This window comes from Colossoma macropomum, unplaced genomic scaffold (genome assembly GCF_904425465.1).
Source record: "Colossoma macropomum unplaced genomic scaffold, Colossoma_macropomum, whole genome shotgun sequence".
NCBI lineage: Eukaryota > Metazoa > Chordata > Actinopteri > Characiformes > Serrasalmidae > Colossoma > Colossoma macropomum.
In genome coordinates, this window is record NW_023494786.1 from 33,300,835 (window position 1) to 33,323,365 (window position 22,531).

The window sequence follows — 22,531 nt, forward strand, 5'->3', positions numbered from 1 at the left end:
ACTTTTTGGACCTGGATTACCCACCTCTAGAAAATACTAACAAAAAGCTGGCGAATATGGACCCAACTTCACCCTCGTACTGGGTTGGGGAGGTTTTTGAACATTATTTTGGACTAAAAGCGCATTTCTATACCACAGAAATAATATAATGAATACATAAATAATACGGCGTAACATCAGCAGCGGCGCTAGCTAATGTTTACAAACCGCGGAGCGGGAAACCCCGCGTGTTCTCGCGAGATCTCACCCCGTCGCGAACGAGGAAGAAGAAGGATCCGTGTTGTTGTTGCTGCTGCTGCTGTTTGTTTATTTTGTTGTTTGTTTGCGGGGAAAACGGCGATGAAGCTCGGCGCGGTTTTGCTGGGCTTTAGCTGCGCGGTGTTGCTGCGCTTCTGCTCGGCTTCCTCCGACGTGTTTGATGGAGTTTTGGGCAGCACGGCCTCCTGCGTTAAAACATGCAGGATGACCTACAGCCTGCACACCTACCCGCGGGTAAGGAGGATAAACACACACCACACACCAAAACACGCCGAAACACACCAAAACAGCATTAAACCAGCAGCGCTGAGGGCTGCTTATCGCTCACAGCCTGCTGACATTAGAACAGCACGGAGAACTGTTCATTAGAACCGTTTCATGCTGTCGGTATCTTATAGGCGTTGGTTCACTTCATTAGTTGACTTCCCTTAACTTCTTTAAAGGGCAGCTCCACCAAATTTCTAACCGTCCTGCATAATTAAGTGGTTAAGATGTAAACGGAGTCATTCAGAGTGGTTTGGTGTGAAACGCTCTGTTCTAGAGAAACTTACCGAGTCAGAACTGTTCACAGTGGTGGTGATAGGAACCAGACGTCCACCTCTAAAAGCTCCCTCACAGAAAGTTACTACATGAAATGGTTATGAATTCACTGCCTGATGACTGAGACACTGTTTTGTGATAACGTCTTGCCTTAAAATGCACTTAATCCGTTTTAATCCATTCATGGCGGAGGGATTCATGTAAAGCAAAAAAGCCCCCCAGGAAAACTTTTATTTTTCAGATTTTCCTTCACTGTAAATAAATAATGTGGGGAAATAAAATCCAACCATCGTCAGTAAACACATTAAACACACCGTAAAACCTTAAATGGTGCAGAGGTTACACGGAATGGAACAGTTGCTCAATTTAAGGTGGAACGGAAGGTTGGAATAGGAGGCCAGCGTCACTGCTGCGTTCTGATTCTCCCTCTCCCTGGATGATCAGAGTAAAAGGGACCCAAACACTGTTCTGATGGAACCATAGCTGAAGTAACAGGGGTTCCACTACACTGGAATGCCACGAGAATATTTTGAGCAGTGCCATAGAACAGCCACTTTTTGTTCCGTAAAGAACCTGTAAGTGGGTGGTTCTGTAGAAGGCCATTCTGTAGATGAGGTGTAAATGTGAAGAACCATTTTTTTAAAATTTGAAGAACCTCTACCAATGTAAAGGTTCTGTGAAGAACACTTAAGTTGGTGAAGAACCGCTATATTCTGTGAAGCATTTCAGAAGATTCCTCACGTTTACACGTCTCTGTTTCTAACATGGTTCTTTAACCCTCTACTGCACGTTTTATGAGAGCAATTAATTAGTCGATTTACTATTCTTGCATAAAATGGATCAGCGGCCGTATTACAGAAACTTCTCATTTTGTCTTAACTCAAGATCTGACAGGTCAAGATAAGATTTTCACAAATTCGTATTACAGAAGCAAATCTGATCTTATCTTACAGCATCTTTTCTTATCTCAAGTTAGGAAATCTTAACTTACTCGACTGAAGTCGATAATCAACTGTCGTGTCTGTTGCCTGGCAACCAACCATACGCGCACATCTGAAACATAAACACGTAATCTAGTTAGTTAGTTAGACAGCTAACGTTAGCTATAGTTACTGGTGTAAAGAAAGTCAAATAAAACTAAAGCACAATAAATTGAAAGTTAAGAATATAGTGAGAGCGCCCCCTGCTGTTTATCAGAGTCACTGCCCCACAGTTTCAGTCTCCATTTCCCAAACGCTTTAGCCGAGCGCGCTAACGTTACTCCTCCTAATAAACAGACACACGTTCAGCTCCGTCTCCTCATTATTCACCACCATCGCTGTAATATTTCATCATCAACATTAACACACGAAGGTGATCAGAGGGGCGGTGGAGATCGAGTCTGCAGCGTCTGGGGCTTTTAAACGCCGTCTAAAAAGAAAAACCTCGCAACTCAAATCACAGTTTTCAGTGTAGATAAATGTGGCGTCATTATGCTGGTTATAGTGGACTGTGCTGTGTCACTGCCTAAAACAAGAGAAACAGACGGTTAAACAGAAGTTAAGACGCTCTGAGTTTATCTTAACGTTAAGAAAATATTTAGGATATTTTGGCAACTTAGGATGTTTCTGTAATACAGTTTTCTTATCTGGAAATAGGATAAGATTTATAGACTTAAGAACTGTTGTTCTGTAATGGCTTCTGTTCTTAACTTCAGTCTTAACTGAAGTTGCCATGACAACAAAGCAGATCTCAGACTTAAAAGATTTCTGTAATACGGCCCCTGATTATTAAATATCAAAACATTTTTTTAAAAAATAATGTGTGCAGGGGTCATTTTGCCTTGAAGTGGTGAGGCCAGGCTTGTGATTGACTAAATCCATTCCACTGTCGCACAATGTTGCTTCTAGGCAACAAATGTATTTTTGCAAATTCTCATAACGAAAATAATGAGACTGAATGTTAAAAAACAGGTTTAAAAGTACCCACTAAGAGACGGTATGACCAGGAACATGCTTTTTGTTGACATAGTTAAACTGCTCCCTTTACTGTTCACCCTGTCATTGTCTTTAAATATGGATAATGTTATTGTAAAGTGAGGAAAATGGGTTTGTTGCCCTGAGGCAACACTGTGCAATAGAGGGTTAAGAACCCTATCTGACACCTTTGTTTTCAGGAGTGTCTTCTAGGGACATTTTAGACAAATACTTTATTAACTTAATCACCAAAACTGACACGCTTAAGAAGCTAAAAACGTTAAAGGGCCAGTATCTTATATTTTTCTTGTATTTATTTTTTTTTCTTATAACATTTGTGTGGGTTTGTTTGCTGTAATTCATTTATACATGGTCATTTATGTTCTGTCTGTATCTCTTTAGGATTAAACAGGCTGTTTTTGTTACTGTACCTTTAAGACTGATATATGTAAATGAGCTCTGCTCTGATTGGCTGCACTGTATTAAGCCTCGTTCTGGGCTGAAACACTCCTTATAACTTCAGCGTGAGTGGGCGGGGCTAAATGTCTGCAGGCTGAATATGTGGATGTGCATAAGTGCACTGGTTTTGTGACATCACAAAAGCAGTGAATTCAAAATGGACTGTATGGACTCAGCACTGAATTTTGAAAGTTTAGTGATTTTTATCAGAACTCTAAATTCCGTGATATGGGCCCTTTAAGACATTATGTTTGATATGCAGCAGTAGAATCAGTGTGTCTGACGTTTAGACTCATAGATGGTTTAAGTAAGTTTAAGGTTTAGCTGGTAACGTTTGGGTTTCTGGGCATTTTTAATGATTTAAACAGTGTAGCTTTCAGTAAATGGATCATTTTTTTCGATTTCTGTTCCTGAGCACTAACTATGGAGGACCCGATCTGGCAAAATGAAAAATAAATAAAATAAAAAAAAATGACTCGGTAATTTAATCATTAAATAACAATCAGTAACTAAAGTATATATCGCTTATTTTGATTGTAATTATACATATCTCCTTTTTCTGCAGTTATATATTTCTCAATTGATTTATTTCTGTATTCTCATTTTTTTAATAATGCCTGTGTTCATTTCTGTATATTTGTCTGTGTCTATTTTTTAACAATTGTTCGCTTTATTTATTGATTGATTAATTATTTTTTTTCATTAATTCATTTATTAGATAGAGCAAGACATGTACAATCGATCTACAGAATCTGATATCGATCAACCTATAGGAATATTAAGACGCCATGACATCATTGATTGACAGCCCCTTTATTAGCATAAGGACAAGGAAATACAGAAATAAATAAATAGAGAAATAAATAAATATAAAAATAGTTATGGAAATAAATGAATAAAAAAAAGAAAAGTAAGTTAAATAAGACGCATATAAATAACAAAATAAATAAATACAAAAATTAGTGAGGGGGGAAATTACTGAATAGACATAAGTAAATGGTAAATGCAGACATTGATTTATGTAAGGTTTTATTTATTAATATATTATTGTCTAAATATATTTATTTATTTTTAGATTTATCATCATTATTCTGTGCAATTCTAATTCATATATTAATTTACTGAGTCATTTATTTTAAATTTTATTTATTTTTCATTTTGGCAGATCAGGTGCTCCATACTGACGACCTCTGCTGTAAAAGGGTGATGATGCTGAGTTTGACCCGACTGTGAGTGTTATTGTTGTCGCTGTGCTGACTGACCGAGCCTGGTGTCTGTTTCTCGTTTAGGAGGAGGAGCTCTACGCCTGTCAGAGGGGCTGCAGGCTCTTCTCCATCTGCCAGTTTGTCGGCGACAGTGAAAATCTCAACCAGACCAAATCCGAGTGTGACTCTGGTAAACACTGTTGCACAAGCACCTTTTATTTAATCTAGTGATGCACCAAAATTATGGACACTAAACATTTTCAGAGAGAAAAAGGAGAAAAAAGGCTGAAAGAAGCTGAAGATTAAATAATATGTCTAATCTAAACTTAGTGTTTAATAAATATATGGGTCATTTTACAGAAACGTCTGTTTTTGTGTCCCTGGCGTTTACAGATATATTACAATTCAAAAACTTGTTAGGGTTACAATTTATTTATGTTTTAAAATAAAACAAGTTATTTTAACAATTCCACCTTCTTGAGCCTCAATTTATCAATATTGGTTTTTAAATCAGTCATCTAGAATTCCCAGCACCACAGAAGAGCTCGTCCCCACAGTCATGTGTGAAGGCTGAGGCCATATTTTGAAGACAAAACATGATTTTCTGCTATTTTAACTGCAATAATCTATACATGACTATGAAATATATGATTTAAATGACACAAAGAAAACAAATGTAAAATAAATTTATAAAACTCTATAATGAAAGTTGTCCCCAGGAGTTGGGTCACTGGTGTTACTGCATAACAAAAAATCTCTTATTTTGAAATAAAAGTCACACTGATGACATCACTCGACTTCTTTTACCTGTTTTCTGAGGATCTATGAAGAAAAGCTCATGGTGAGTCCACTGTGTCTTTCAGTTATCAGAGATTTTCTCATTCAGCTCATGATTTCATATGAAGCTTTTAGCTGAAGTCACTGGTGTGACCGACTTTATTCTGAGGTAACTGTGAAAACATAGAATACAAATGGATTAAATTCCATATTTTAGTGGATATTCCATGATTGACAACATGTGGTTTGATGCTCTGTAGCAGCCGTTTTGTAAAATGTTCATTAAAATGTCTCTGGTGTTTCCTTTATTATGTGTAACACCAATGAGGATCAGTAACACCAGTGACTCCTATGGACAGATAGAAAAGTGGACGTTTCTGTAGAATGACCCACATAATAAAAATTATGTGTATATATCGCTGCTGTCGGAAGAAAACCTCGTATCTCCATTTTTGTCGTTTTTCAGTTTTTTACATAATTTGAAAGTGCCTGTTGCTCTTTACATTGTGTGTAAATTTCATGATGAATGGACAAAAAGAAACGACCCATAATGACTTGGAAAAAATTCTGGTTCCATTCACTTACATTAAAAGTAAAGTATGTTTTTTGCTTCTCCTGTAAAGTTACAATTTTGGAGATACAAGGTTTTGTTCCAACAGCAGGGATATATAATATATAAATAATCTGAATAGTAATAGAAATGAGAAACGCTCTTTGTTTTCTTCGCTCTCCTGCGCTGGTTCAGCAGAGATGCTTTCGAACAGGTTGATCAGCAGATAAACAGTGAAGTGCAAATACGATCCACTGCACAGTCTGCATTTACATTGTTTGTACGTTCATGAGCAAAACATGTACCTGCACTGCACCTGTTTTTCTGATGCTGTACTGTGAAAGACTAGAGGACTAATTTCATTCTAAACAGCTTGTTAATGCTTTCCCAAAGGCATCTAAAGCTGGTTTCCAGAGAGGCTCAGCGCTAATGATGGAAAACATCTCCTTTTTAATGATGTAGAGCACCTGGACAAGGCTTTGGAACTCCTGTCTGGCAGTCTGAAGTTTCTCCAGCAGGGGGCGCTGTTAGCACACAATGTTAAAAATGTTAATGTAATAAAAGTGTAGGATGCGCATGCTTTTTAACATTCAGCTGATTTAAAGAAATTATTTAAAGGAAATAATTTCATTGTCTTTAGGTAGTGAACGTTACTGAGTAACTCGGTGTCTTTAGGTAATGAACGTTACTGAGTAACTCGGTGTCTTTAGGTAGTGAACATTACTGAGTAACTCGGTGTTTTTAGGTAGTGAACATTACTGAGTAACTCTGTCTTTAGGTAGTGAACGTTACTGAGTAACTCGGTGTCTTTAGGTAATGAACGTTACTGAGTAACTCTGTGTCTTTAGGTAATGAACGTTACTGAGTAACTCGGTGTCTTTAGGTAATGAACGTTACTGAGTAACTCGGTGTCTTTAGGTAGTGAACGTTACTGAGTAACTCGGTGTCTTTAGGTAGTGAACGTTACTGAGTAACTCTGTGTCTTTAGGTAATGAACGTTACTGAGTAACTCGGTGTCTTTAGGTAGTGAACGTTACTGAGTAACTCTGTGTCTTTAGGTAATGAACGTTACTGAGTAACTCGGTGTCTTTAGGTAGTGAACGTTACTGAGTAACTCTGTGTCTTTAGGTAATGAACATTACTGAGTAACTCTGTGTCTTTAGGTAATGAACGTTACTGAGTGACTCGGTGTCTTTAGGTAGTGAACGTTACTGAGTAACTCTGTGTCTTTAGGTAATGAACGTTACTGAGTAACTCTGTGTCTTTAGGTAATGAACGTTACTGAGTAACTCGGTGTCTTTAGGTAGTGAACGTTACTGAGTAACTCGGTGTCTTTAGGTAGTGAACGTTACTGAGTAACTCGGTGTCTTTAGGTAGTGAACGTTACTGAGTAACTCGGTGTCTTTAGGTAATGAACGTTACTGAGTAACTCGGTGTCTTTAGGTAGTGAACGTTACTGAGTAACTCGGTGTCTTTAGGTAGTGAACGTTACTGAGTAACTCGGTGTCTTTAGGTAGTGAACGTTACTGAGTAACTCGGTGTCTTTAGGTAGTGAACGTTACTGAGTAACTCGGTGTCTTTAGGTAATGAACGTTACTGAGTGACTCGGTGTCTTTAGGTAGTGAACGTTACTGAATAACTCGGTGTCTTTAGGTAGTGAACGTTACTGAGTAACTCGGTGTCTTTAGGTAGTGAACGTTACTGAGTAACTCGGTGTCTTTAGGTAGTGAACGTTACTGAGTAACTCGGTGTCTTTAGGTAATGAACGTTACTGAGTAACTCGGTGTCTTTAGGTAATGAACGTTACTGAGTGACTCGGTGTCTTTAGGTAGTGAACGTTACTGAATAACTCGGTGTCTTTAGGTAGTGAACGTTACTGAGTAACTCGGTGTCTTTAGGTAGTGAACGTTACTGAGTAACTCGGTGTCTTTAGGTAGTGAACGTTACTGAGTAACTCGGTGTCTTTAGGTAGTGAACGTTACTGAGTAACTCGGTGTTTTTAGGTAGTGAACGTTACTGAGTAACTCGGTGTCTTTAGGTAATGAACGTTACTGAGTAACTCGGTGTTTTTAGGTAGTGAACGTTACTGAGTAACTCGGTGTTTTTAGGTAGTGAACGTTACTGAGTAACTCGGTGTCTTTAGGTAATGAACGTTACTGAGTAACTCGGTGTCTTTAGGTAGTGAACGTTACTGAGTAACTCGGTGTCTTTAGGTAGTGAACGTTACTGAGTAACTCTGTGTCTTTAGGTAGTGAACGTTACTGAGTAACTCGGTGTCTTTAGGTAGTGAACGTTACTGAGTAACTCGGTGTCTTTAGGTAATGAACGTTACTGAGTAACTCGGTGTCTTTAGGTAATGAACGTTACTGAGTAACTCGGTGTCTTTAGGTAGTGAACGTTACTGAGTAACTCTGTGTCTTTAGGTAATGAACGTTACTGAGTAACTCGGTGTCTTTAGGTAGTGAACGTTACTGAGTAACTCGGTGTCTTTAGGTAGTGAACGTTACTGAGTAACTCGGTGTCTTTAGGTAGTGAACGTTACTGAGTAACTCGGTGTCTTTAGGTAGTGAACGTTACTGAGTAACTCGGTGTCTTTAGGTAATGAACGTTACTGAGTAACTCGGTGTCTTTAGGTAATGAACGTTACTGAGTAACTCGGTGTCTTTAGGTAGTGAACGTTACTGAGTAACTCGGTGTCTTTAGGTAGTGAACGTTACTGAGTAACTCGGTGTCTTTAGGTAATGAACGTTTCATTTCTGGTTTTGAAAGCTGTTACTGTGTTGGTCAGATCCTGCTGGTGTGGGTTTATGGCCATTTCTTTTTTAAGTGACGAGCACTAAAGTGACTCGTGTGCTATCAGTGCCTCCTGCTGGAGAAACTTCACACTGCTAGATGGGAGTTCCATGTCTGCACACCTTACATATTAAAAACCAAAGTATTTTCCATATATTTTCATAATTTTAATATATAATCTTATTTAGCAATCTGTTTTAAAATAAATTAGTCCTCTGTTTTCTTTCATAGCACCGTTGTTATCACCTTTGAATTATCGTCAGCATAAATAAGTAAATAAATAAAACGGCGGATTATACAGACAGAAAGCTTTATTTCTGATTTCAGCCTAGTGAGTCTTGAATTTCGTTTTCAGCCAAGAATTTTCATATCAGTGCATCACTGATTTGGTCCCTTATGGATGTTGCTGTTCAGTAACCTGCGTCTGTGATTCCTCCTGTTTCAGCCTGTCGTGAGGCCTACAGTCAGGTAGATGAGCAGTATGCCTGCAGTCTGGGCTGCCAGAGTCAACTTCCATTCGCAGAGCAGAGGCAGGAGCAGGTAATGCAAGAGATCTGTAAATAATATGTACTTTATATTTATTATATCATTATATTTGTCTGTAAATAATATGTACAGTGTGTATATTACTTGTCCATATGTAGTCTGCAGATTACTTATATGAAGATTAAGAGACCCTTATTAGCCCCACAACGGGAAAAAACACCACATACACACTAGTGAACACACACACTAGGGGGCAGTGAGCACACTTGCCCGGAGCAGTGGGCAGCCCTATCCACAGCACCCGGGGAGCAGTTGGGGGTTAGGTGTCTTGCTCAAGGGCACTTCAGTCACGTACTGTCGGCTCAGGGGATCAAACCGGCGTCCTTTCCATCACAAGGATGGCTCCCTCCATATTGTGTATTGTCTATAAATTGTTTGTACATTGTTTATATATTGCATTTAATACCAGAGAGACACCAACAGCTCTGTGTGTCAACATACTTGGCCAGTAAATCTGATTCTGATGATTCTGATCATTCGGCTGATCATTACTACTTTACCTTTTCTGCGTTGTTCTTGGTTTCCTAACAATTCCGCCTGGATTTGAAAACGATGTTTAATCTAGAGCTGCGAAACGATTAAAGTTAATCGCATTATTTTGTAATATGACATTAGGGCCCTAAACGGTAATGCAGAGTTTCCGAATGATCCAGTTTTTTGTAGGATGGCCCCCCCGTTTCCCCGCATCACCCAGCGCAATGCTAGCCAGTGCAGGCGTCTGTTAGCTGACGTTCGGCCGTCCAGTGACGTTGCATTAGATGCGACGGCGCCTTACAGGACTCTGAGGAAGCCTGTGCTAGCTTTCGTTCTCCTAGCGCTGATGGTATATTGTGATTTGGGGAGTCTAGCTAGTCTAACTAGTGGGTGGAATTGGACACGACTACATTGGGGAGAAAATTTTGCACCAATAAGTCAGACGCAAAGCTGAATATTTGCTCGTTCTTAACCCAATAAAAGCTTCTCTTTCAGCAGTAACTAAATACACATCCTGCATGTAACTAAATACACATCATGTATGTCAACATCATGCACAGGTGGTTTGTAAGAGGTATGAATCAACTTTTGATAAGATCAGTGAGTTTCTCGTGAACTCTTTCTTGAATCCCTCTAGAGAGGTGGTTTGTTATTTTATTTTGTTTTCATTCCATCCATTTGTTTTTCTTTCGCATGCACACAGCTTAGGGCTGGGTAATATGGCAATAATTATAGTTATTGTGATAAATTATATCACGATACAACAAGCTTTTCTAAACATATTGTGCAAAATTAGAGCAAAATTAGTCCTGTTTAACTGGATTTAGGGCCAAATATTGAATAAAAACAATTGTGTTCACAATTTCTGGCAGTATTTTTAAAAAATATGGTTCTTTTTTCTCTGTTCTAGCTGATCAATTGGCTGAAAAAATGAATATTGTGACATATCATCTGTCGTGAAAATGTGAAGTATTGCGATATTATATTTTTTCCATATCGCCCAGCTCTACTCTGCATTCAATCAATCAATCAGTCAACCTTTATTTAAACTCAGAGTACATGGAGGGAGGCCCTCATTTACAGTGTAGCCGAGCAATACGGAAATCAGGGATTGAGAAGTTGGGTAGTAAAAATAAATCAAATGTTATAATAAAATAATAAAAATCATAATAATATTTAATAATAATAAAATTTAATAATAAGTTATCAATAAACCATTTAAACTTAAGTAACAGATTGGATAAGGATAAAATAAATAAAAACATAAATTAATGAAATAAAATGAGAAAACGAAATAGATGTAAGACAATAAATTGACAATAATAAAAAGAATAGAATAAATAAAAAAACTAATAAAATAAATATTAGAAATAAAAAGGATAATAAAAAGTAAAACAGTTGCTGAAACCTTCTCTGTAAGAAGAGCATCAGTAAGGAAAGTGTTGATCTTTGGTGTGTTTTCCTCATCTGTGTTTAAGCTGTTGGCCATGATGCCCAGGATTCATCTCCTGTATCCGCTGACCCTGGTCAGGGGGTTTTGGGATGATGTCATGAGCCAAGCCCACAACTTCATCACCTCGTCCTGGACTTTTTACCTGCAGGCTGACGATGGCAAAGTCGTAGTGTTCCAGGTAAAGAGTGGTAACCGTGCTGTGTCTTCAGTTATTGTCCATTTTCTTCACATTTGACTGGAACAGATATTAATACTTCCTTGGTAACTTCATTAGTATTGATGTCGCTTGTGTCTTTGGTCTTGCAGACGGCTCCACAGGTCCAGTTCATCCCTCAGTATGACTTTCAGAGAGAGGAACTGAAGGAGGAGCCACAGAGTTCATGTAAGTGCTAATGTGAATGCAATAACCTTGTCATAATACTGGAATTTTCAACTTGGATCTGAGACTCTTAAAGAAATTGTTTATATTCAAAACCATTTTCAGTACCACAGGAAAAAGGGGGGGTCCAGTAAAAGCACATCTCATGACGTTTTTAGATCATATCAAATGCGGTTACATGAAACAACAGCCAACAGCAGATCATGCAAAAGCAGAGTGACTGAATTAAAATGCAGATGTTTGTTCTCTGTAGAGGGAGTTATTTCATCAGCAAAACACATACTTGGCCAGGGGTGCCCAAACATTTAACTGTATGACTGTATATGGGTCATTCTACTGAGCTGGTTCAAACCCAGAGCTGAAACACGTTTGGGATTTTAACTGATTTTGGACTTTAGACTGAAATCCTTTTGCTCTGAGTGACTCTAAACCTCAATTATGATTATTTTATTAAAACTAATGACTGAATATTCCATTTTCTCACTACCAAAACAATCATAACTCTACCAAATTTTACTGAATGTTTCAGTAGTGACTGTTTTGGTGACAATTTTTGCTCATTTTGAGCTCGAAAACCCGGCCAGTACATGACCAGCAAACACAGCTTTGAACAGCTGTTCACACAGAAAACCATCATATTTTACATTAAAACACTAAAAAGTGCTGAACTGCGGAAAATATGACGATTCTTAATGTTCCACACTGATTTTCAGACATTGGGACACATTTACTTACTGCGCCCCATGTGGCCATGAGGGACAGGGATGCAGCCTCACTTCCTAAAATACATGGGCGTGGCTGAAATAAGGCTCCACCCACATACCAAAACACTGTAGTGACATGAAAACATTTTTTAATTAAAAAATGAAACTAACGATAAATCTCAACATTTCAGCTTCACTTTAAAAAGATCCTTAAAAAAATATAAAATACAAAACAGAAAGTAAGTATTATTTTGACTAGTGTTAATTTAGGGGTTATGGTTTTGGGACTGAACCCTCCCAGTAGAAAGTACCCTATAAATGATGGTTGTGTATATATTCAGCTTATTACTGTCTCTCTTAATGCCTTTGGTTTAAATAGATCAGAACATAATCTTTGGAAGTATATATGATCTAATATGCATATGTATATACACCCCCAGAATATAATACCAAAAAAAAAAAAAAACCTTTTGAGAAACTTATGAAAAGGCTCTGTAATTCTCCCACTATCCAGGGCACCTAAGTGTATGTTTGTAAGTAATGTGTGTTTTGCAGTCACAATATTTATTTATATTTATGCATCACACTGACCCAGTAAACACTAACGCAGCACGTTTTTCTGGTTTGTCACTGTCACAGATGAAGGGATAAGCGAGCCCGTTTACAAAGACTACCACAGGGACTACATTCAGGAGAGAGGCGTGATCATGTCCAGAGATCGGAGCAGCTCAGACGACGACTACAACCTCTTCAACTGCCTCTCCAGGTGAGTCCTAGATGGACCTGCTAGTGTTTTACAGTAGCTGAGTTCTCAGAAAGCAAACGTGGCTGATGGTTTCCTTCGCCTACACACAGATGAAGCATGTTTCTTTCATTCTCTTCAGTAAAGAACTCTTAAATCACCATCTTTAACTATGGACCTTATAGCTTCACAATGTAGGTGTTCGGTTTCAGACTGTAGCCCAACTGTTGCTGTGCAGTTTCAGGCCCCTCTACCTCATTCAGCACTGCTCAGTTTCTGACCGCAGAACCGCTGTTGGCAGGATATTTTTGGGTGGTGGTCTGTTCTCGCTACAGCAGTGACGGTGACATGTGTAAACCCCCCCCCAGCTGCACTGCTGTGTCTCATTGTGCATGAAAACAGATGGGGCTGCAGTCGTGGCTGCACACCTACAGAGTGCACCTGTATGGTAGGTGTTTATGTTCAGATGGTCAGAGAGCTCAGGAACAAAGCAACAGAAATGCAGTGTAGGTGCCCCCCTAAAAGTTTAAATAGCACGTTAAGTCCAAATAAGTTAACACATCCTCTACAATTTCAGCAGATATTAGTGCATAATTTCTATTTATTTAGTTCAATATGAATACAATACATTAAAAGTACATAGAAAAATAGGAAATAAACATAAACACGCCTCCACTTACTATATAGGTGCACTTTGTAGTTCTACAGTTACAGACTGTAGTCCATCTGTTTCTCTGATACTTTGTTAGCCCCCTTTTACCCTGTTCTTCAGTGGTCAGGACCCCCATGGACCCTCACAGAGCAAGTACTATTTGGGTGGTGGATCATTCTCAGCACTGCAGTAACACTGACGTGGTGGCGGTGTGTTAGTGTGTGTTGTGCTGGTACGAGTGGATCAGACACAGCAGTGCTGCTGGAGTTTTTAAACACTGTGTCCACTCACTGTCCACTCTATTAGACACTCCTACCTCGTCAGTCCACCTTGTAGATGTAAAGTCAGAGACGATAGCTCATCTGCTGCTGCACAGTTTGTGTTGGTCATCCTCTAGTCCTTCATCAGTGGTCACAGGATGCTGCCCACAGGACGCTGTTGGCTGGATATTTTTGGTTGGTGGACTATTCTCAGTCCAGCAGTGACACTGAGGTGTTTAAAAACTCCAGCAGCACTGCTGTGTCTGATCCACTCAGACCAGCACAACACACACTAACACACCACCACCACGTCAGTGTTACTGCAGTGCTGAGAATGATCCACCACCCTAATAGTACCTGCTCTGTGAGGGTCCATGGGGGTCCTGACCACTGAAGAACAGGGTAAAAGGGGGCTAACAAAGTATCAGAGAAACAGATGGAACAGGTGGATTTGTAAAGGAACGTATGGAGTGCTAGATTGTATTTTATTACGCTGTATGTTTCTTGTTTAATCACAGTGCTGCTGATCTGGCTGCGTATGTGAGTCATGATGTTTTGTTTGACCGTCAGGAACCCCTGGCTGCCTGGTTGGATTCTGACCACCACTCTGGTTCTGTCTGTACTGGTTCTGATCTGGATCTGCTGCTCTACAGTGGCCACTGCGGTGGATCAGTACGTCCCTGCTGAGGTAAACAGCCCCTCCTTTATGGTTTTAGGGTGTGTAATGGAAGTGATGGAACTCCTCCAGTTAGAGAACTGGGCCAGTGTTACAGACACTTCCTGTCTTTCTTTCTAAGATCTGACAGGTCAGGATAAGATTTTCACACATTTGTATTACAGAAGCAAATCTGATCTTCATTTAGGAATCTTATGTCATCTTCCAGCATCTTATCTCCAGTTAGGAAATCTTAACCTACTCGAAGTTGACAATCAGCTGTCATGTCTGTTGCCAAGCAACCGACGATCCATACACAGCTGAAACATATCAAAATAATTAATTTAGTTAGCCAGAGAGCTGCTGTTACTAATGTAAAAAAGGTCAGACAAAACTAAAGTATGATGAACTGTAAGTAGTGAATACTGTGAGAGCGCCCCCTGCTGTTTATCAGAGCTCGCCGCTCCCCAGTTTCAGTCTCCATTTCCCAAACGCTTTAGCCGAGCGCGCTAACGTTACTCCTCCTAATAAACAGACACACGTTCAGCTCCGTCTCCTCATTATTCACCACCATCACTGTAATATTTCATCATCAACATTAACACACTGAAGGTGATCAGAGGGGCGGTGGAGATCGAGTCTGCAGCGTCTGAGATCTTTAAAACGCAGAGTTAGAAAAGAAAATCGTCTCACAGTGAAAGCAGCGTTTTACAGTAGAAATAAATGGAGCTCATTATGCTGGTAGTGAACTATGCTGCTGACTCAGCTGCCTAAAAACCTTAAACAGAAGTGAGGACCCTGTTGGGGTTCATCCTAAAGTTAGGACAGGATTTAGGAGGTTTAGTCTAGTTAGCATGTTTGTGTGATGCTGTTTTCTTATCTGGAGTTCATGATGAGATTATGAAGGTAGGAACTGTTATTCTGTAACAGCTACTGTCCGAAATTCAGTCCCTACTGAAGTCGTCATGGAGACTAAACAGATCAAATTTCAGAGTTAAGAAGTTTCTATAATACTGAGTCACACTTGTTTTCGAAATTCCACTGATTTAAAAAAAAAGATTTTGTGTAATTCAGATGTGAGATGTAAACAGAGGGATTCAGGGTGGTTTGGTGTGAAATGGTTCAGATGTCTTTACAGTGGTGGTGATAGGAACCAGGGAGTCGCCATGACTACAACACAGATATAGCCATTTTATTTACTATCCAGAACCACCAGTCAACCTACACGAGTCTTCTGAGTTTATATGGAATGTTGATGATGAAAAATAGTGAAAAATCTGAAATAATAAGTTCTCATTGGGGACTATTTTTTCCCCACAACCCTCTGCATGTATCCCTCCACCACAAAAGTATTTAAAAAATGTAAAATCCTGTCTGAGAACTATCATAAAACAGAGTCTCAGACATCAGGCAGTGAATTAATAACCACTTTCATGTAATAACTTTCTGTGCAGGAGCTTTTAGAGGTGGACGTCTGTTTCCTAATAAGCTCTAAAAAAGCCCTTATTCTTACAGAAGCTGAGCATTTATGGAGATTTGGAGTACGTGAAGGATCAGAAACTGACCCCTTACCCACAGTCCTCCCTCGTGATCATCAGCTCTTTGGGGAAGGAGGACGAGGCTGGACCGCTTCCATCCAAGGTCGCGCTTGACCAGTCTAATATTTAAGGATTACTCCCACGGCGCAGAAGGAAGAATCAGATGAAACAAATGGGCAGTTAGCTTTTTGAGGTCTTACTCTTAGATGTTCTCAGTCTTTGTAATTAATTATTTCTTTAAGCACATTTTCTATTTCTTTTTGTTTGTTTGTTTGTTTTTTTAGATTGCAGATAATATTCTGTCTGTATATTGGGGTTTTCTGAGAACGTTGACAGCTCTGTAGGATTTGCGATTGCGTTTTCTTGCCCATTTGTAGTGATGAAGTGCTCGTTTTATTGATTTATTTTTTTTAGTGATCACTAACAGCTTCTGGGTTGGGGTTTAGCACAGTGGCGATCTGAAGTCCTGGTGTTGTGTATGTATATATGCTGTGGTCATCCCTTGACTGAAAATGCATTAAAGGAGGAGATCAACCAAACATGCCAGTGTGGCTAACGATAAATGGAAGGTAGTAGCAAAATGCTAACTGGTGACCATTCGCTTTCATTCACTGTTAGCAACATTAGCTGCTTTTTATTTGCTTTTCCTGTGAGTGGATGATGGTCAGTTGTGGTGTTGATGGACGGTTATGAAGGCTGAGGTGAGCAGTTAAGATACGGTTTTAGATACTGAAAATTAAACTTTTCTAAGGTTCTGTTTGTCTTTTGCTCTGTTGAAAAAGTTCCTGAATAAACACGATCAAACGTGGATCCTGTGTGCTGTAGTCATTACTTCCTCCTCGAACTAAAAAGGCTCTGATGTTCCTACAGAGTTTTAGAGGCGAGTCGTTTATGTGGAGCAGCTGAAAGTGCCCTGATTTTTATTTGTGTAGACCAGGGGTCGCAACCCAAATGTTAAGAAGAGCCATTTTGTCTTTTCAACAAAAATCAAACCACCTTGGGAGCCACAACAGTTTATATCCATTTTACCATCCTGGCTGTAAATGTGTCTCAGTATGTGCTGATGTCCCAGTATAGACAGAAAAATATAAACAAAAACACAGACTTACTTTGCTCTGCTTTAAGCTTTAGCTCAGCTATAGCTGCTTTTCTCACATCTCCAGCAGGAAACTTTTCCTCAAAAGTAGAACAGTTTCTCGCAAAATGTCTCTCAACATTCGGCTTTTTACGAGGCTGAAGTCGCTTCTCATTCACCAGCTTCTTGTTCTAATTTTCCTGTTCCACCTTAAATGGTGCCTGAGATGCCAGAAAACAAGTGCTGCACCATTTAAGGTGGAACGGGACAATTTGAACAAGAAGCTGGCAAACGAGAAACTGGCTTCAGCTTTGTGACTTTTTAGTGTTTCAGTTTCTTGTTCCAGATTAAACGTATCAGGAAACCAGCTGGAGTGATTATAAACACAAATAAGTCCATTCGTCTCTAAATTATTGATGCTTGTCTTAAATCTTTCTCTTTGCCTTTTCGTTAGCTGCTAGCTATGGTGTCCGTGTTGCTATGGTGACCAGCAGTCTGCGCTGATCTTCAGGGTTAAAGGGTGAATTAGCAGTTCTACATTAACTCCAGAGTTTAAGACCATTTATTGTTAAACTGTGTTGAACGATCAGCAGAGCTTTATTTTACTGTAAAGGAGGATTATTTTATATTTATTTTACTAATTCTGCTGTGGAGCCGAGCAGGACAGTAAAAGAGCTGCATGCGGCTCCGGAGCCACATGTTGCTGACCCCTGGCGTAGGCAAAACAAAGCTGGCTCCAGAGAAACAGCCGGTGGAATGATAAAGTGGTCACTAAGATACAATACTAAACCACAAGCAGCAGCTTTGGACTCAGGAACCCACATTCATGGTTCTACGTGTCAGAAAATGAGCCTTTGAACTGACCAGGTTGTGAAATATGAGATCCAACAGGACCCATCCTCAGGTGAGTTCGTTTGGAACTCGTTTGGTTTGTATTAATTACACTTTTATGTACATATCTGCTGATTCAGATCCATAAACATCATTATTAAATCTTAAAATTGGGTCTGCATTTTACCTGGATTACATGCTTACACTCTTCAAAAGATGCTTAAGAAACAAGGAGGTGGTCATAATCTTATGCCTCATACATTTTTTGGCCATTTTCATACATTGCAAAAATATATTTGGTAAACACATTTGGAATATATATATATATATATATAAACGCCCCGCACAACTTTACTGTAAACTCTTTAATCCTGACAGCTGAGCTACCTTTATTCAGCTATGATTGGAAACTCGGTATTCGGGGAGGATATTTAGTGACTGGTTTGGTTTATTTGTAAAAGTGTATAAGCTTTATGGAAAATCTAGTTTCTGAACAGTGGAGTAAAACATACGATACTGCAAAATGTAGTAAAATGAAAGTAAAAGTCTCAAAGAAATGGAAATACTTTGTTAAAGTACAGAAAAAGTAATGAAGTACTTTAAGTAGACCTTCAGTACAGCTGCCCTGATATAAAGTCTGGCTGTGGTGATGAAGGCAGTACGTGTGCTTGACTGTGTGAGTTGTTGTCATTGCAGGGACGTGATGGCAGCCGGTTCGAGTCCTCTGGAACTGAGAAAGGTGAGATACATCTCACTGCCGTCGGAACAAAACCTCGTATCTCCAAAATGGTAACTTTACAGGAGAAGGAAAAAACATACTTTTCTTTTAATGTAAGTCAATGGAACCAGAATTTTTTCCAAGTCATTTTGGGTCGTTTCTTTCAGTCCATTCATCATGAACTTTACACGCAATGTAAAGAGAAACAGGTATTTTCAAATTATGTCAAAAACTGAAAAACAACAAAAATGGAGATACGAGGTTTTCTTCCGATCTTAAATCTTACAAGTCAAGAAAACATTTTAAAATGATTTTGATTTTTATTTTGATTTCTTGGGTTAACTTATAATTTACTGAGTCACTTTTTGAGCTCCATCTACACTCTTAATAAATGGTTCTTCAAGGGTGAAGACAATGGTTCTATATAGAACCCTGAACACTCAAAGAACCACTTGTGTGCTTCAATGGTTCTTTGCAGGGTGTAATAGTTCTTCAGATGGAGAATGTGTTGTATATGGTTCTATATAGAGCCAAAAAGGGTTCTACTGTTACAATGTCAAGCTTGTAACAATAGTAGAACCCTTTTTTGTGCTATATAGAACCATTTTCAACAAGGTTCTTCATAGAAGCATATACAACACACTCTCCATCAATCAAGAACCATTCACTGTACAGAGAACCATTCAAGCAGTTTGTGCTTCTATATAGAACCACTGTCTCTACTTAAGAGCCTTTGAAGAACCATCTTTTTTAAGCATGTAGACTAAGTATGAGTTATAATGCAGGTTTGCCCTCAGGCTGCTGTGGAGGGTGCGGTGGGTGTGGCGGTGGGTGCGGTGGGCGTGGCTGCGGACGCCGCAGCAGTGGAGCGCTCTGTGTTTTCGGGGTTGTGCTCTGCTGCGTTGGCCTCACTGCTCTGGTGGGCGGGCTCATCGTGACCTTTGCCCTCCCTGACCCTCCTCCATGTGTGACATTCTCCTCATACATCTCTCTTCATTCCACAGCCACGCTAAGTTCTCTCTGTGTACCACACTGTCCTCTCTGTTACAGTACTGCGTGTCTGTTATGTTCTAGACATGTAAACATTGTATTAATGGGCCAAAATAAGACTGATAAGTTTAATCAAAGGTCTAAAAGCGACTTTAATGGGAATCACTGCTGAGCTGACGACCTACCCCGAGACTAGGAACAGCCCGCGCAGCACATCATTAACACCCAGAATGAGGTTCTAATGAAATTAACACCCAGAATGAAGTTCTAATGAAATTAACACCCAGAATGAGGTTCTAATGAAATTAACATCCAGAATGAAATTAACATCCAGAATAAGGTTCTAATAAAAATTAATATCCAGAATGAAGTTCTAGTAAAATTAACATCCAGAAGAAGGTTCTAATAAAAATTAATATCCAGAATGAAGTTCTAACAAAATTAACATCCAGAAGAAGGTTCTAATAAAAATGAAATTGCAGAATTAAGTTCTAATAAAATTAACGTCCAGAATGAAGTTCTAGTAAATGTATTATCCAAAAAAAGGTTCTAATAAATGTATTATCCAGAATGAAGTTCTAATAAAAATGATGTTCAGAATGAAGTTCTAATAAAATTAACGTCCAGAATGAAGTTCTAATAAAAATGAAATTGCAGAATGAAGTTCTAATAAAATTAATATCAAAAATAAAGTTCTAATGAAAAATGACGTCCAGAATGAAGTTCTAGTAAAATTAACGTCCAGAAAGAGGTTCTAATAAAATGAACGTCCAGAATGAGGTTCTCATAAAATGAACGTCCAGAACGAAGTTCTAATAAAATGAACGTCCAGAATGAAGTTCTAATAAAATTAACGTCCTGAATGAGGTTCTAATAAAATTAACGTCCAGAATGAAGTTCTAATAAAATTAACGTCCAGAATGAGGTTCTAAAAGTGTTAGTTTAGGGATAATTTCCCTAAAAATCAGTGTAAATAATAAATACAGTTCTTGTTAGCAGAATTTTTAGAACATAAAAAGTTTCTCAGTTTTTTTTAATTATGCTATTCTTTATGGTCAGTGACTCGTGACTGCAGGACAGCGCAGAATGGGTCAGGATTTCTGTGTGATGACAGAGTGACCTGCCTTCCTCCTTCTGTCCTCTGCAACGGCGCACCCGACTGTCCTGACGGTGCCGACGAGAGAGAACTCCTGTGCAGTACGGTTCTAAACTTAATCCACATCCATAAATTCTCATCTCCTACAGTGTTTTACAGCCCTGTCTGTTCTGCAGGTGATTTACCTGAGAATCTTCCAAGTAACCTGATTTTTCGGTGTGGAAATCCTCACATCTGGACCTTCATAGACAAAAGATGTAACCGCATTAATGACTGTGGGGACTGTTCAGATGAAGCTGGTGTCTGTAAGTGTAATTTGCTGTGTATTTAAGCAGTAGAACCCGAGAGGGAGTGTGTTATCACGAATTATACAACACTTAGTTCCGTCCAGGCAAGCTGATTGGTTAAGAAGCGTTCTAACTGGGCTGTTATTTCACCATAACATCACCGGTTTTTCACAAACACTGTTTCACTCCACTGAGACGCCGTTGCTAAGCAACGACTTAGACAGCTGTAGGAGACGCTCACGACATTTTAACGTTTTTACTTCTTACTTTGCCACAAACAGAAAATGGACACTTTCAAGATCACATTTGACCGACAGCCGATTTGGTCAGACTCTGAAGATGAGACGACACTAAATTCCCAAACTGTCATCACCACTGAGCAGCTTTTCAGTCGGCAGCTGAGACAGAAGAACAGCTAAACAACCTGGAATCAGCCAGAAATGAACCCAATACCATTCGCCAAACGTGTAGTCTGATCTTCAGAGTCTGACCAAATCAGACTGAGCCATAAAACTGCCGCAATATCAGGTTTAGCTCAGTTTTGTCAGTTTTTGCCAGATCAGTATTAATGTTGTTTTGTTCCAGCCAGTCTGTAAAGCATCTTACAGCCCGTTTAGTTTGGCGAATGGTGTTGGGTTCATTTCTGGCTGATTCCAGGTTGTTTAGCTGTTCTTCTGTCTCAGCTGCCGACTGAAAAGCTGCTCAGTGGTGATGACAGTTTGGGAATTTAGTGTCGTCTCATCTTCAGAGTCTGACCAAATCGGCTGTCGGTCAAATGTGATCTTGAAAGTGTCCATTTTCTGTTTGTGACAAAAGTCGTTGCTTAGCAACAGCGTCTCAGCGGAGTGATACAGTGTTTGTGAAAAACCTGTGATGTTATGGTGAAATAACAGCACAGTTAGAACGCCTCTCAACCAATCAGCTTGCCTGGCCGGGAACTAAGTGTTGTATAAAGCTGTTAATGTGCAGCTGCTACTGTATCAATTCCTCTACAGTCTAGTTTAAATTTGCCATGTGGTTAATGAGACAGTTTAGCCCAAAACCAAGTTTACATCATTTCCCTCTTTGTAATGGACAAAACAGAAATTTCTAGGCACCAGTAATCATTTGTTTGCATGATGCTAATTGGTGGCTATTTGCTTCCATTACTTGTTAGCTACATTAGCCGCTAAATAAGATCAAATGTGTCCCGCAGCTGTAACAACATACAAAATTCAGAATCTGATCTGATACAGTAAAGTGGTGTCTGAATTCAACGTTTCTTAACATATCTGATATACAAATGTGACCTTTTCCCAACTTAAGAAAGCTCATGTTATCTGTGGACAGATGCGAGGTGCCCCCCCTGCGGTGGAGACTGGTGGTCCTGCACTCCAGTGGACTTCCTGTACTGTGACTGTGTCCCCCGCAGCCTCTGCCGTGATGGCAGGCAACACTGCTTCGACTGGTCAGATGAATATATCTGCCCTAAAACCTAAAAAACAAGACAAGGAGCATATTCTCTCTACCAAAACCTCAAAACCCCTATTTTTTGTTTTGAAAACATGCTGCTGTTTGCAGCGAGTGATGAACGGACCAATAGAAATGATCCAAA

At 39.3% G+C, this 22,531-nt stretch overlaps 2 protein-coding genes across 2 annotated transcripts; both read left to right on the forward strand.

Moving 5' to 3' along the window:
- The first annotated feature begins 231 nt into the window (after positions 1–231).
- Positions 232–16,750, forward strand: tmem59 (transmembrane protein 59). Its single transcript, XM_036565397.1, has 8 exons — positions 232–492; positions 4,502–4,607; positions 8,983–9,077; positions 11,036–11,188; positions 11,317–11,392; positions 12,733–12,859; positions 14,318–14,435; positions 15,918–16,750. The coding sequence occupies exons 1-8, from the start codon at positions 340–342 to the stop codon at positions 16,068–16,070; spliced, it is 981 nt and encodes a 326-aa protein (XP_036421290.1). The 5' UTR covers positions 232–339; the 3' UTR covers positions 16,071–16,750.
- A 1,799-nt stretch (positions 16,751–18,549) lies between these two features.
- Positions 18,550–22,507, forward strand: LOC118826743 (low-density lipoprotein receptor class A domain-containing protein 1-like). The gene is made up of 6 exons (XM_036597813.1): positions 18,550–18,585; positions 19,362–19,483; positions 19,569–19,588; positions 20,614–20,973; positions 22,031–22,036; positions 22,243–22,507. The coding sequence occupies exons 1-6, from the start codon at positions 18,550–18,552 to the stop codon at positions 22,413–22,415; spliced, it is 717 nt and encodes a 238-aa protein (XP_036453706.1). The 3' UTR covers positions 22,416–22,507.
- Positions 22,508–22,531: the final 24 nt, after the last annotated feature.